The sequence below is a fragment of the Lepisosteus oculatus genome, chromosome 3, assembly GCF_040954835.1.
Source record: "Lepisosteus oculatus isolate fLepOcu1 chromosome 3, fLepOcu1.hap2, whole genome shotgun sequence".
NCBI classification, from domain to species: domain Eukaryota; kingdom Metazoa; phylum Chordata; class Actinopteri; order Semionotiformes; family Lepisosteidae; genus Lepisosteus; species Lepisosteus oculatus.
In genome coordinates this window covers 10782939-10796541 of record NC_090698.1, presented here as the reverse complement: position 1 = coordinate 10796541, position 13603 = coordinate 10782939, and the positions used below count along the sequence as shown (strand labels likewise).

The 13603-nt window shown below is 51.9% G+C and overlaps 1 protein-coding gene across 11 annotated transcripts in view; it reads left to right on the top strand.

Moving 5' to 3' along the window:
* LOC102694789 (disks large homolog 4-like) overlaps positions 1-13603 on the top strand; it is a 111818-nt gene that overhangs the window by 85191 nt on the left and 13024 nt on the right. For 8 of the 11 annotated variants that reach the window (XM_069186783.1, XM_069186780.1, XM_069186781.1 and 5 more), the window contains 8 exons: positions 4660-4713; positions 6711-6761; positions 7757-7881; positions 8643-8812; positions 9251-9387; positions 10695-10839; positions 12375-12513; positions 13311-13467. In XM_069186783.1, coding sequence (XP_069042884.1) covers positions 4660-4713; positions 6711-6761; positions 7757-7881; positions 8643-8812; positions 9251-9387; positions 10695-10839; positions 12375-12513; positions 13311-13467 — 978 coding nt within the window. The remainder of the gene's footprint in view (positions 1-4659; positions 4714-6710; positions 6762-7756; positions 7882-8642; positions 8813-9250; positions 9388-10694; positions 10840-12374; positions 12514-13310; positions 13468-13603) is intronic. The other 3 variants (XM_069186785.1, XM_069186782.1, XM_069186790.1) reach the window with 1 other exon arrangement.

Genomic DNA, 13603 nt, shown 5'->3' with positions numbered 1-13603 from the left:
AAGAAAGGAATACAGAGGGGAGAGCCCCAGGAAAGATGAGAGAAGGAGTGAGAGAGACAGGGAGAGTGGGGTGAGGTGCAGAGTGTGTCAGAGAGGCAGAGTGATAGGAGAGTAAGAGAAGGAATGGCAGTGCAGGTGGGACATGGAGAGCTAAATATGGAAAGTGTTAGAGGACGAGGGTGGAGAGGTACTCTGTGTTGGTGCCCTCTCTCCCACACTCTGCTCCCCGTTAACACACCACGGGGGCGGGCGCTCAATACTGCACTCCAGGGCTGTAGCCTGACCCGACTCCCCCCACGCACTGATCACACCAGCAGGGAAAACACCAAACAACTCCTACCACCGCAGACCTGCCTCACTCTCACTGAGGGGATCTCGCTGGATTGCTGCGATTGCGTCTGGTGCTCTAGGAGTGTGTGCAGTACAGTCAGGTGTGACAGTGTGTGTGTGTGCTGGTGAATTCAGGGTGAGTGTGAGAGGAGAGGGACAGCAGTGGCTGCAGTACAGTCAGGTGTGACAGTGTGTGTGTGCTGGTGAATTCAGGGGGAGTGTGAGAGGAGAGGGACAGCAGTGGCTCTAGCAGTGTCTACAGTCCAGTCAGGTGTGACAGTGTGTGTGTGTGTGCTGGTGAATTCAGGGTGAGTGTGAGAGGAGAGGGACAGCAGTGGCTCTAGCAGTGTCTACAGTACAGTCAGATGTCATTCCCACCTCCTTTCCCCTTCACTCATTCTCTCTCCCTCTGTAGGTGATTTATATGCTAATGCTCTCTGTGTTTAGAAGCTGCCATCATGTCCTATCAGCATCTCTGTCTTCATTTGTGTCTCCTGAGACTGGGTAACTGCGCTCCCTTCTCCGCGCCTGTCAGAACTCTTTCATCTCCTCTCTTACTTGTTATTTTTTATGTTTTAATGTTGTGACGTTCTTTCAGACCAGCTAATTGCATCATCAGTGTGAAGAAAGTGTTTGCAGTAGGTGGGTTCATGGGTGGGTTTTCAGAAATCTGCTGTGAAGCAGGTTCAGGGCATCAGTCTGTCAGGGTGTCAGTCTCTCAGTGTGACAGTCAGGGTGTCAGTATGACACTCGGGGCATCAGTCTGTCAGGGTGTCAGTCTGTCATGGTGTCAGTATGACACTCAGGTCATCAGTCTGTCAGGGTGTCAGTATAACACTTGGGGCATCAGTCTGTCAGGGTGTCAGTATGACACTCGGGGCATCAGGCTGTCAGGGTGTCAGTATGACACTCGGGGCATCAGGCTGTCAGGGTGTCAGTATGACACTCGGGGCATCAGGCTGTCAGGGTGTCAGTCTGTCAGGGTGTCAGTATGACACTCAGGTCATCAGTCTGTCAGGGTGTCAGTATGACACTCAGGTCATCAGTCTGTCAGGGTGTCAGTATGACACTCGGGGCATCAGTCTGTCAGGGTGTCAGTATGACACTCGGGGCATCAGGCTGTCAGGGTGTCAGTATGACACTCAGGTCATCAGTCTGTCAGGCTGTCAGGGTGTCAGTATGACACTCGGGGCATCAGGCTGTCAGGGTGTCAGTATGACACTCAGGTCATCAGTCTGTCAGTCTGTCAGGGTGTCAGTATGACACTCAGGGCATCAGTCTGTCAGGGTGTCAGTCTGTCAGGGTGTCAGTATGACACTCGGGGCATCAGTCTGTCATGGTGTCAGTATGACACTCGGGGCATCAGTCTGTCAGGGTGTCAGTATGACACTCGGGGCATCAGTCTGTCAGTCTGTCAGGGTGTCAGTATGACACTCAGGGCATCAGTCTGTCAGGGTGTCAGTATGACACTCGGGGCATCAGTCTGTCAGGGTGTCAGTCTGTCATGGTGTCAGTATGACACTCAGGTCATCAGTCTGTCAGGGTGTCAGTATGACACTCAGGTCATCAGTCTGTCAGTCTGTCAGGGTGTCAGTATGACACTCAGGGCATCAGTCTGTCAGGGTGTCAGTATGACACCCGGGGCATCAGGCTGTCAGGGTGTCAGTCTGTCAGGGTGTCAGTATGACACTCAGGTCATCAGTCTGTCAGTCTGTCAGTCGGTGTCAGTATGACACTCAGGGCATCAGTCTGTCAGGGTGTCAGTCTGTCAGTGTGACAGTCAGGGTGTCAGTATGTCAGTCAGTATCCATGCCCTTCAGCGTAGATTATATTGCATTTCTAGATCATTTGTCCAAACATTTGAAACAAAAAAGAACTGCCTGTGTCCAGTGCAAGTGTGAGGCCGTGGCATTCTGCACAGTGTCACATCCCACGGCCCTTCCAGCAAGCAGCCTTCTCCACAGCGGAGGGGAAAGGAGGACAGCAGATTTGGAAGGAGAGGGAGGGAGACAGGCTGTCGAGAGTCTGGAATGTGCAGGGCAGACCATCTGCACAGAGAGGGAGACACCAGGGGGAGCGACAGCCGGTTCAGCTTGGCACAAATGGGTAACAGTGAGAGAGAGACAGGACAGCTCCTGAGCTCTGACAGTGTGGTGAGAGAGAGACAGGACAGCTCCTGAGCTCTGACAGTGTGGTGAGAGAGAGACAGGACAGCTCCTGAGCTCTGACAGTGTGGTGAGAGAGAGACAGGACAGCTCCTGAACTCTGACAGTGTGGTGAGAGAGAGACAGGACAGCTCCTGAGCTCTGACAGTGTGGTGAGAGAGAGACAGGACAGCTCCTGAGCTCTGACAGTGTGGTGAGAGAGAGACAGGACAGCTCCTGAGCTCTGACAGTGTGGTGAGAGAGAGACAGGACAGCTCCTGAGCTCTGACAGTGTGGTGAGAGAGAGACAGGACAGCTCCTGAGCTCTGACAGTGTGGTGAGAGAGAGACAGGACAGCTCCTGAGCTCTGACAGTGTGGTGAGAGAGAGTCAGGACAGCTCCTGAGCTCTGACAGTGTGGTGAGAGAGAGACAGGACAGCTCCTGAACTCTGACAGTGTGGTGAGAGAGAGACAGGACAGCTCCTGAGCTCTGACAGTGTGGTGAGAGAGAGACAGGACAGCTCCTGAGCTCTGACAGTGTGGTGAGAGAGAGACAGGACAGCTCCTGAGCTCTGACAGTGTGGTGAGAGAGAGACAGGACAGCTCCTGAGCTCTGACAGTGTGGTGAGAGAGAGACAGGACAGCTCCTGAGCTCTGACAGTGTGGTGAGAGAGAGACAGGACAGCTCCTGAGCTCTGACAGTGTGGTGAGAGAGAGACAGGACAGCTCCTGAGCTCTGACAGTGTGGTGAGAGAGAGACAGGACAGCTCCTGAGCTCTGACAGTGTGGTGAGAGAGAGACAGGACAGCTCCTGAACTCTGACACTGTGGAGAGAGAGAGACAGGATAGCTCCTGAACTCTGACAGTGTGGTGAGAGAGAGACAGGACAGCTCCTGAGCTCTGACAGTGTGGTGAGAGAGAGACAGGACAGCTCCTGAACTCTGACACTGTGGAGAGAGAGAGACAGGATAGCTCCTGAACTCTGACAGCGTGGAGAGAGAGAGACAGGACAGCTCCTGAGCTCTGACAGTGTGGTGAGAGAGAGACAGGACAGCTCCTGAACTCTGACAGCGTGGTGAGAGAGAGACAGGACAGATCCTGAACTCTGACAGCGTGGAGAGAGAGAGACAGGACAGCTCCTGAACTCTGACAGTGTGGTGAGAGAGAGGCAGGACAGCTCCTAAACTCTGACAGCGTGGAGAGAGAGAGAGACAGGACAGCTCCTGAACTCTGACAGCGTGGAGAGAGAGAGAGACAGGACAGCTCCTGTGCTCTGACAGTGTGGTGAGAGAGAGACAGGACAGATCCTGAACTCTTGACAGCGTGGAGAGAGAGAGACAGGACAGCTCCTGAACTCTGACAGTGTGGTGGGAGAGAGGCAGGACAGCTCCTGAACTCTGACAGTGTGGTGAGAGAGAGACAGGACAGCTCCTGAACTCTGACACTGTGGAGAGAGAGAGACAGGATAGCTCCTGAACTCTGACAGTGTGGTGAGAGAGAGATAACTTTGACAGTATGGAGAGAGAGACAGGACAGCTCCTGGACTTGGACGGTGTGGTGAGAGAGAGACAGGACAACTCCTGGACTTGGACGGTGTGGTGAGAGAGAGACAGGACAGCTTCTGGACTTGGACAGTGTGGTGAGAGAGAGACAGGACAGCTCCTGGACTTGGACAGTTTTGTGAGAGAGAGACAGGACAGCTCCTGGACTTGGACAGTTTGGTGAGAGAGAGACAGGACAGCTCCTGGACTTGGACAGTTTGGTGAGAGAGACAGGCAAGGAGAGTTTCTTCTTTAAAAAAGTGCAATCTGAGGAAATATTCCCAATTGTTAAAATCCAAGGTTTGGATCTTTACAGTTTCTCGCCTCTGGGTTCTGTGGATTATTACTCCTAAATAGTAAAGGTCACTCACAGGGTAACACAATACCAGGCACAATAGGCAGGTGACATTAACACTGTTGCACTGTTGTGTGGTACAGTTCAAGCTGTGTGTGTGTTTCCGTGCGTGCATCATGCAGGGCCAGACACTGATGCTCTTGTGAAAGGCTGGAGTTTGGATGAGAGAGACTGTCCTCGCTTAACACACAACAGAAAGACGTTACTGCTGGTCTTGTACTTCAAGGACAGGCTTTCTTGATCGGTTGACTGATTGATTTTCTGTACTGTATTGTATCTTTCTCTGTAGGCCAACTCTCCTCCCGTGGTTGTAAACACAGACACTATCGATGGCTCGCCTTATGTAAGGAATATATTTCTCTTCTCTCGTTTTCCCCCTTCCCCTCTGTCCACCTGTCTGTCCAGACATTCACCTGGCCCAGCTAACACATCGCCCCTATCTCTGTGTCTCTGTCTCTGGGTCTCTGTCCACTTGTGTGTCTGTCCAGACATTCACCTGGCCCAGCTAACACATCGCCCCTATCTCTGTGACTGTCTCTCTGTCCACTTGTGTGTCTGTCCAGACATACACCTGGCCCAGCTAACACATCACCCCTATCTCTGTGTCTCCGTCTCTCTGTCTCTCTGTCTCTCTGTCTCTCTGTGTCTCTGTCTCTTTGTCTCTCTGTGTCTCTGTCCACCTGTCTGTCCAGATATTCACCTGGCACAGCTAACACATCGCCCCTATCTCTGTGTCTCTGTCTCTCTGTGTCTCTGTCCACTTGTCTGTCTGTCCAGACATTCACCTGGCCCAGCTAACACATCGCCCCTATCTCTGTGACTGTCTCTCTGTCCACTTGTCTGTCTGTCCAGACATTCACCTGGCCCAGCTAACAAATCACCCCATCTCTGTGTCTCTGTCTCTCTGTCTCTCTGTGTCTCTGTCTCTCTGTCCACTTGTCTGTCTGTCCAGACATTCACCTAGCCCAGCTAACACATCGCCCCTATCTCTTTCTCTCTTTCTCTCTGTCTCTCTGTCTCTCTGTGTCTTTGTCCGCTTGTCTGTCTGTCCAGACATTCACCTGGCCCAGCTAACACATCACAGCTTGCTGTCCACCCTGAACCCAGCTGTGTTTTCAAACAGGTTCTCAGGTTTTCAGACGGGCTGTTTAATTCGAACCTTAATTAAATGAACTGAACAAAGCTGCTTGATAGAGCCTTTAATGTCCACCTGTCTACTGACTAATGAAATGGAATCATTCCAATGCAAACCTCCAGTATGTATGGGTACTGAAAATAATTAAAGTGCTGTATGAATCCTGTTATTAGACCAGGAAAAGGTTTGAGTAAATGCCTGGACGCAATCCCAGCAGGTGTGGGGTCCCCAGGGTCAGGGTGCAGGACCCCTTGTTTAGATGAGGCGCATGCATGGAGCTGAGAACTCAGTGTGCCAGTGTGACTTCCTGACAGTTTCCCGAGTCACAGCCACTGGAGGATGGGAGAAACGCAGGAAAGAGAGTCGGCTGTTCTGTACCGTGCTCAAGCATCCTGTTCAATCCTTCCCTGTCCGCATGGGGACAGCTAGCAGGATTGTCAGCCCATACCAACCTGGCCTTAACCCCAACACTACATGTGATCCTTCAGTCCAAACCCTGAATCTTGATCTTCACTCCAGTCGTGACACTCATCCTTACATCACTTAGGCTTACACTTAATCCTCCGAATTATCCCTGAGCCCAGCTCCGACCCTCGTGCTAACCTTTCCTGTCTATCTTCCCGCGCCCTCTGCCTTGTCCCTGACCCCTGACCCCTGACCCCTCACAGCGCCGCTATCAAGAGGTCACCACTGAACACTTCACATCTCCTTGGGTCCAGACCTTGCCCTGGATTTAGTGGACAATCAGACCATGTCGCTCCACATTCTTGCTGTGTCTCCTGTTACCATCTTCTGTTGTCTTTGGTCACCATCTGCACAGCCATACTGGTGTGGATCATACTGGTGTGCACTGGGAATCTGACTGGCCACACTGTAATACCTGGAGTGGATCGTACTGGTGTGCACTGGGAGTCTGACTGGCCACACTGTAATACCTGGAGTGGATCGGACTGGTGTGCACTGGGAGTCTGATTGACCACACTGTAATACCTGGAGTGGATCGTACTGGTGGACGTTGGGAATCTGTGCAGCAAGAGGCCTGCCTTTTGAAGCTGTTTTTGTGAGATTGTCCCGCAGTCTGGCTCACTGTCCTTCGTGCTGTCGGGTCTGCTAGTGTGTGGGCTCACCACCCTGGTTTTGTTCCTCATTATTTCAGTTGTCACGAATGTTAACCTGTCTCTGTCTGTGTCTTCCCTCTCTCTCAGGTGAACGGGACAGATGGAGAGGTGGAGTATGAGGAGATCACGCTGGAAAGGGTGAGGCTTGTTCTCCACCCCCTGTCAGATCACTCACCCTGGGACTCTGCACAGAGCCTGACAGGAGAGTGAGAACTGTGCACACCCTCCTCTGACACCCCCTGTCAGATTACTCACCCTGGGACTGCACAGAGCCCGACAGGAGAGTGAGGACTGTGCACACCCTCCTCTGACACCCCCTGTCAGATCACTCACCCTGGGACTCTGCACAGAGCCCGACAGGAGAGTGAGTGCTGACCGGAGGAGCAGTACATCTCTCGCTGACATCAGTGCAAGCCTGCAGAAGCCCATCAAGTCACAGAAGTCACTATTGCAGCAGGAAAGAGAGCCCTGCCAAAGTAGTCCCAGCTCTGCCCTGCCAGTGCCACCTGCTGGCCGGGGCCACATACCTCAGCCTGCACTTCTTGAACAAACTTCTTTACTGCTACAGCCTCTCAGGGGACTCTTGCTTAATTATTTCATTCATAATCATCAGGGATTATTAGAACCACACTCGGAATTGTTTTACTTTTATATTTTTGCTGCGCGCATAATGCTATAATATAACACCTGCCTTTAAATCAGCAGGGTTTATGTTAATGTGCATGTTTAAACTTCAACTGTGAGCGCTTAGCCTTTCAGATCCTTCACCCCCCATTAAACCTAATAGCACACCTGCGATGCAAATTCAATACTGTTGGATAAACACAAACAGTGTGGGAGACATGGGGCTGCCCCTTCTTTTCAAAGGCTGAGAGGACGCACTTCTCCCACAGGGACTAAATCGAGCAGCTTGACGCAGCTTTGATTGTGCCATCACCCGGCACAAACACACAACAGGCACAGCTAATTAGTCAGCACTGGGCAGATCCGATGGCCTCAGCCTCCGGTCAGACTGAGGAAGCCCTTGGCAGGTGTCGTGGTCGACTTAAAGAAATTAACTTTAAAGGGTCTCAGGATCGTAGCCTGACCTTGTGTCTGTCCTCTGACTTGCTGTATCTGTGTCTGTCCCGCAGGGTAATTCTGGTTTGGGGTTCAGCATTGCAGGGGGCACAGACAACCCCCATGTCGGCGATGACCCCAGCATCTTCATTACCAAGATCATCCCAGGGGGAGCGGCCGCCCAGGATGGCAGATTGAGGTGCTGACCCTGTAATACACGATGTCCCTGGAGATACTGTACTTGTAGACACTAGGAATGTCTACCCATAGACGTTGCACTCTCTCCCCTATAGATAGGGGATATTCTCCCCACATAGATACATAGATACTATCTCCTTTACTGTAGTTAAAGCATACTGTCCCCTGTAGACATCGCATAGTGTCCCCTACAATCCCTGCACATTGTCCTCTGTAGGACAGCACCCTGTCCCCTGTAGACCTTGGCACTCTCACCCTGATAGACGCTGAACATTGTCCTCTGTAGGACTGCACCCTGTCCCCTGTAGACCTTGGCACTCTCACCCTGATAGACGCTGAACATTGTCCTCTGTAGGACTGCACCCTGTCCCCTGTAGACCTTGGCACTCTCACCCTGATAGACGCTGAACATTGTCCTCTGTAGGACTGCACCCTGTCCCCTGTACACCTCGTGTACAGTTTCCCTTGCACACTCTCCCTGATAGACACTGAACATTGTCCTCTGTAGGACTGTCCTCTGTAGACCTGTCCCCTGTACACCTCGTGTACAGTTTCCCTTGCACACTCTCCCTGATAGACACTGAACATTTTCCTCTGTAGGACTGCACCCTGTCCCCTGTAGACCTTGGCACTCTCACCCTGATAGACGCTGAACATTGTCCTCTGTAGGACTGCACCCTGTCCCCTGTAGACCTTGGCACTCTCAGCCTGATAGACGCTGAAGACAGAGTGTGTGGCTAACAGGGGTCTCTAACATCTCAGGGTGAATGACTGTATCTTCTACGTGAACGAGGTGGATGTGCGTGAGGTGACCCACAGCCAGGCTGTGGAGGCGCTGAAGGAGGCGGGCGCCATTGTGCGGCTCTACGTCATGCGCCGGAAACCGCTGGCCGAAAAGGTCACCGAGATCAAGCTCATCAAGGGGCCCAAAGGTCAGAGGTCACTGAAAAGTTCTAAGTCAAGGCTGGGCGTCTATGTCCCTCTGTGTTAGCAAGCTAGAGCTTAGTGAATGGGGGTGTCTCTATTTCTCTGTGCTTTTGGGGTTCAGTATAGCTGGGGGAGTGAGGTTGACTGGTATGTTAGCGTCTCTCTTTCCTTGCAGGGTTGGGGTTCAGTATAGCTGGGGGAGTGAGGTTGACTGGTGTGTTAGCGTCTCTCTTTCCTTGCAGGGTTGGGGTTCAGTATACCTGGGGGAGTGAGGTTGACTGGTGTGTCTGTGTCTCTCTTTCCTTGCAGGGTTGGGGTTCAGTATAGCTGGGGGAGTGAGGTTGACTGCTGTGTCTGTGTCTCTCTGTCTCTGCAGGGTTGGGGTTCAGTATAGCTGGGGGAGTGAGGTTGACTGGTGTGTCTGTGTCTCTCTGTCTCTGCAGGGTTGGGGTTCAGTATTGCAGGGGGAGTGGGGAACCAGCACATTCCAGGGGACAACAGCATCTACGTTACCAAGATCATTGAGGGGGGGGCCGCACACAAGGATGGGCGACTACAGATTGGGGACAAGATCCTGGCTGTAAGTCTGACCCCTCTGTCACCGTCGTCTGACCCCTCACTGACCCCGTAACCCTACTTTTGCCCTTTTAACAATTTGTTACCCCTCTCTTGCCCCCTATTCTTCTGTGACCCTATAACCCCCCCGATACCCTACCCTAACCCTCTGTTCCTCCTCTCTGTACTGCCATTCGCCCCTCTGGCTCATTGGTCGTCAGTAGTTAACTGGTCCCAGTATCTCATCTAGCTGTTTCTAGAGAGAAGCCAGGGTATTGGCTTCAACAAGAACTGGGCAGCTTGTTCCCCACTCCCACCACCCTTAAGTCTTGTTCTCGGTTTTGAATGCACTTCCAGTTTCCCCTAGCCCCCTCTGGGTGGCATGCCACTGTTGAGTCTGTTCAGTCCTCTGGGCGGAGTGTGGTGATGCCCTGAGGTGTTTGGGTCCTCGTATCAGGTCCCTTCTGAGTCTTTCCTGTTCAAAACCGAAGAGATTCAGTTCCTTCCACCCGACAGTAGAGGACATGGGACACCTGAGAAGGTATCAGGATTAGTGATTGATTAGACATAATCCGGATCAGAAATATCTGTTTGATACAGAATAAAGTACAATTGTGTAAATATTATGAAACTGTACACAATATTCTGAATATTCTGAAGGTCTTACTAGTACATTAGCATAACATACTTTGCATTACATTTCACACTTTAACTTAATATCGTGACATTCTGTTTGCTTTCCATTGCACATTGAAGATGTACATGATGTGCAAACATGAACACATCAGTATTTTTCAGACGTAGCCTCTACTCTCCTGTTCCAGCCCTCGCAATGGGCCTTTTAACTCTGTCCCTCCCCTTCTCCTTCATTCTCACTCTCCATCTCTGTCTCTCGCTGTTTCATGGCCTCCAGTATGGACTCTCTCAGTGACAGTACCCCATCTGCTGGGCAGTGCAGGAATTGCAGCTGATCTGAGTCTCACACACCCCAGAAACAGGGAATGTTCTTACATTAAACAGCAAGCAGCTTCTTCCTGTAATATATGCATTCCTAAAATTAAACATCTGTGCATGTGGCTGTCTCTGTTTGACCAACATCCCTGGAACAGTCCTGATCGTTCTTTGAAAGTCATATTACGTTCTGATCAGTTCTGACTCTTGTGTCTAGGGGAGAACATGGGGTTAGTGAATAATGTGATCATTTTGCCTGTCTCTCTGTGTCTGTGCGTGTGTCTTTCGGTGTATGCCTGTGTTGTACTCTCTGTCTGTGGTCTCCATGCATGTCCATGTGTTTGTGCGGTTGTGTGTTTGTCTGTCCGTATGTGTGTGCAGGTGAACAATGTGTGTCTGGAGGATGTGATGCACGAGGATGCTGTTGCTGCTCTGAAGAACACAGCGGAGGTGGTGTATCTGAGAGTGGCCAAGCCCACCAACCTGTACCTGACTGACTCCTACAACCCCCCCGACATCACCAGCTGTGAGTCTGACTCTTCTGACTCCTACACGTCCTGACACACCGGTCTCTCTCTCTGACTCCTGTACCTGCTGACACACCTGTCTCTCTCTGACTCCTACACGTCCTGACACACCTGTCTCTCTCTCTGACTCCTACACGTCCTGACACACCTGTCTCTCGCTCTGACTCCTGTACCTGCTGACACACCTGTCTCTCTCTCTGACTCCTACACGTCCTGACACACCTGTCTCTCGCTCTGACTCCTGTACCTGCTGACACACCTGTCTCTCGCTCTGACTCCTGTACCTGCTGACACACCTGTCTCTCTCTCTCTGACCCCTACACGTCCTGACACACCTGTCTCTCTCTCTGACTCCTGCACCTCCTGACACACCTGTCTCTCTCTCTGACTCCTGCACCTCCTGACACACCTGTCTCTCTCTCTGACTCCTACACGTCCTGACACACCTGTCTCTCGCTCTGACTCCTGTACCTGCTGACACACCTGTCTCTCTCTCTGACTCCTGTACCTGCTGACACACCTGTCTCTCTCTCTGACTCCTACACGTCCTGACACACCTGTCTCTCGCTCTGACTCCTGTACCTGCTGACACACCTGTCTCTCTCTCTGACTCCTACACGTCCTGACACACCTGTCTCTCGCTCTGACTCCTGTACCTGCTGACACACCTGTCTCTCGCTCTGACTCCTGTACCTGCTGACACACCTGTCTCTCACTCTGACTCCTGTACCTGCTGACACACCTGTCTCTCTCTCTGACTCCTGTACCTGCTGACACACCGGTCTCTCTCTCTGACTCCTGCACCTCCTGACACACCTGTCTCTCGCTCTGACTCCTGTACCTGCTGACACACCTGTCTCTCTCTCTGACTCCTACACGTCCTGACACACCTGTCTCTCTCTCTGACTCCTGCACCTCCTGACACACCTGTCTCTCTCTCTGACTCCTGCACCTCCTGACACACCTGTCTCTCTCTCTGACTCCTGTACCTGCTGACACACCTGTCTCTCTCTCTGACTCCTACACGTCCTGACACACCTGTCTCTCTCTCTGACTCCTGCACCTCCTGACACACCTGTCTCTCTCTCTGACTCCTGTACCTGATGACACACCTGTCTCTCTCTCTGACTCCTGCACCTCCTGACACACCTGTCTCTCTCTCTGACTCCTACACGTCCTGACACACCTGTCTCTCTCTCTGACTCCTGCACCTCCTGACACACCTGTCTCTCTCTGACTCCTATACCTGCTGACACACCTGTCTCTCTCTCTGACTCCTGCACCTCCTGACACACCTGTCTCTCTCTCTGACTCTTGTACCTGCTGACACACCTGTCTCTCTCTCTGACTCCTACACGTCCTGACACACCGGTCTCTCTCTCTGACTCCTGTACCTGCTGACACACCTGTCTCTCTCTCTGACTCCTACACATCCTGACACACCGGTCTCTCTCTCTCTGACTTTCTTCCACTTGTCTGCTTTACTCCACTCAGTGCAAGTGTGTGTGTTAAAAGTGTCTGTGTGTCTCCACAGCATACTCCCCTCACATGGACAATGAGGTTGGCCACCCAAACTACCTAGGCACAGACTACCCACAGGCCCTCACGCCAACGTCACCACGGAGATACTCCCCCATCCCCAAAGGCATGCTGGGAGACGATGACATACCCAGGTTTGGGACTTTCAAATACTGTACCAATCAGTGATTATCTCTGTGTGAATTATCTCTCCCTGTGCGTTACTGTGCTGTGCAGTATGTGAATCCCCTTCCCCCCTTTCAGATCACTATTAATATACTGTAGTGTCCAGTGTGTCTGTGTTAACCCCTCTCTCTCTCTCTCAGTGCAGTGTTAATGGACTGTAGTGTCCAGTGTGTCTGTATTAACCCCTCTCTCTCTCAGTGCAGTGTTAATGTACTGTAGTGTCCAGTGCGCCTGTATTAACCCCTCTCTCTCAGTGCAGTGTTAATGGACTGTAGTGTCCAGTGTGTCTGTATTAACCCCTCTCTCTCAGTGCAGTGTTAATGGACTGTAGTGTCCAGTGTGTCTGTATTAACCCCTCTCTCTCAGTGCAGTGTTAATGGACTGTAGTGTCCAGTGTGTCTGTATTAACCCCTCTCTCTCTCAGTGCAGTGTTAATGGACTGTAGTGTCCAGTGTGTCTGTATTAACCCCTCTCTCCCTCAGTGCAGTGTTAATGTACTGTAGTGTCCAGTGCGCCTGTATTAACCCCTCTCTCTCAGTGCAGTGTTAATGGACTGTAGTGTCCAGTGTGTCTGTATAACCCGTCTCTCTCAGTGCAGTGTTAATGGACTGTAGTGTCCAGTGTGTCTGTATTAACCCCTCTCTCTCTCTCAGTGCAGTGTTAATGGACTGTAGTGTCCAGTGTGTCTGTATTAACCCTTCTCTCTCAGTGCAGTGTTAATGGACTGTAGTGTCCAGTGTGTCTGATTAATCCCTCTGTCTCTCAGGGAGCCCAGGAGAGTTCTGATCCACAGGGGCTCCACAGGGCTGGGCTTCAACATTGTGGGGGGTGAGGATGGTGAAGGCATCTTCATCTCCTTCATCCTGGCAGGGGGGCCGGCTGACCTGAGCGGGGAGCTGAGGAAAGGGGATCAGATTCTGTCTGTGAGTGACCCTCGATCACTGTCTCGGCCGCCTCTCTCTCTCTGTACTTCTCTCGTTCTGCTCTTCCCCCTCTCTCCCTGCCTCTCCATCTCTCCAGCTCTGTATCGCTCCAGCACTTCGGACGCTCTGTCATGCT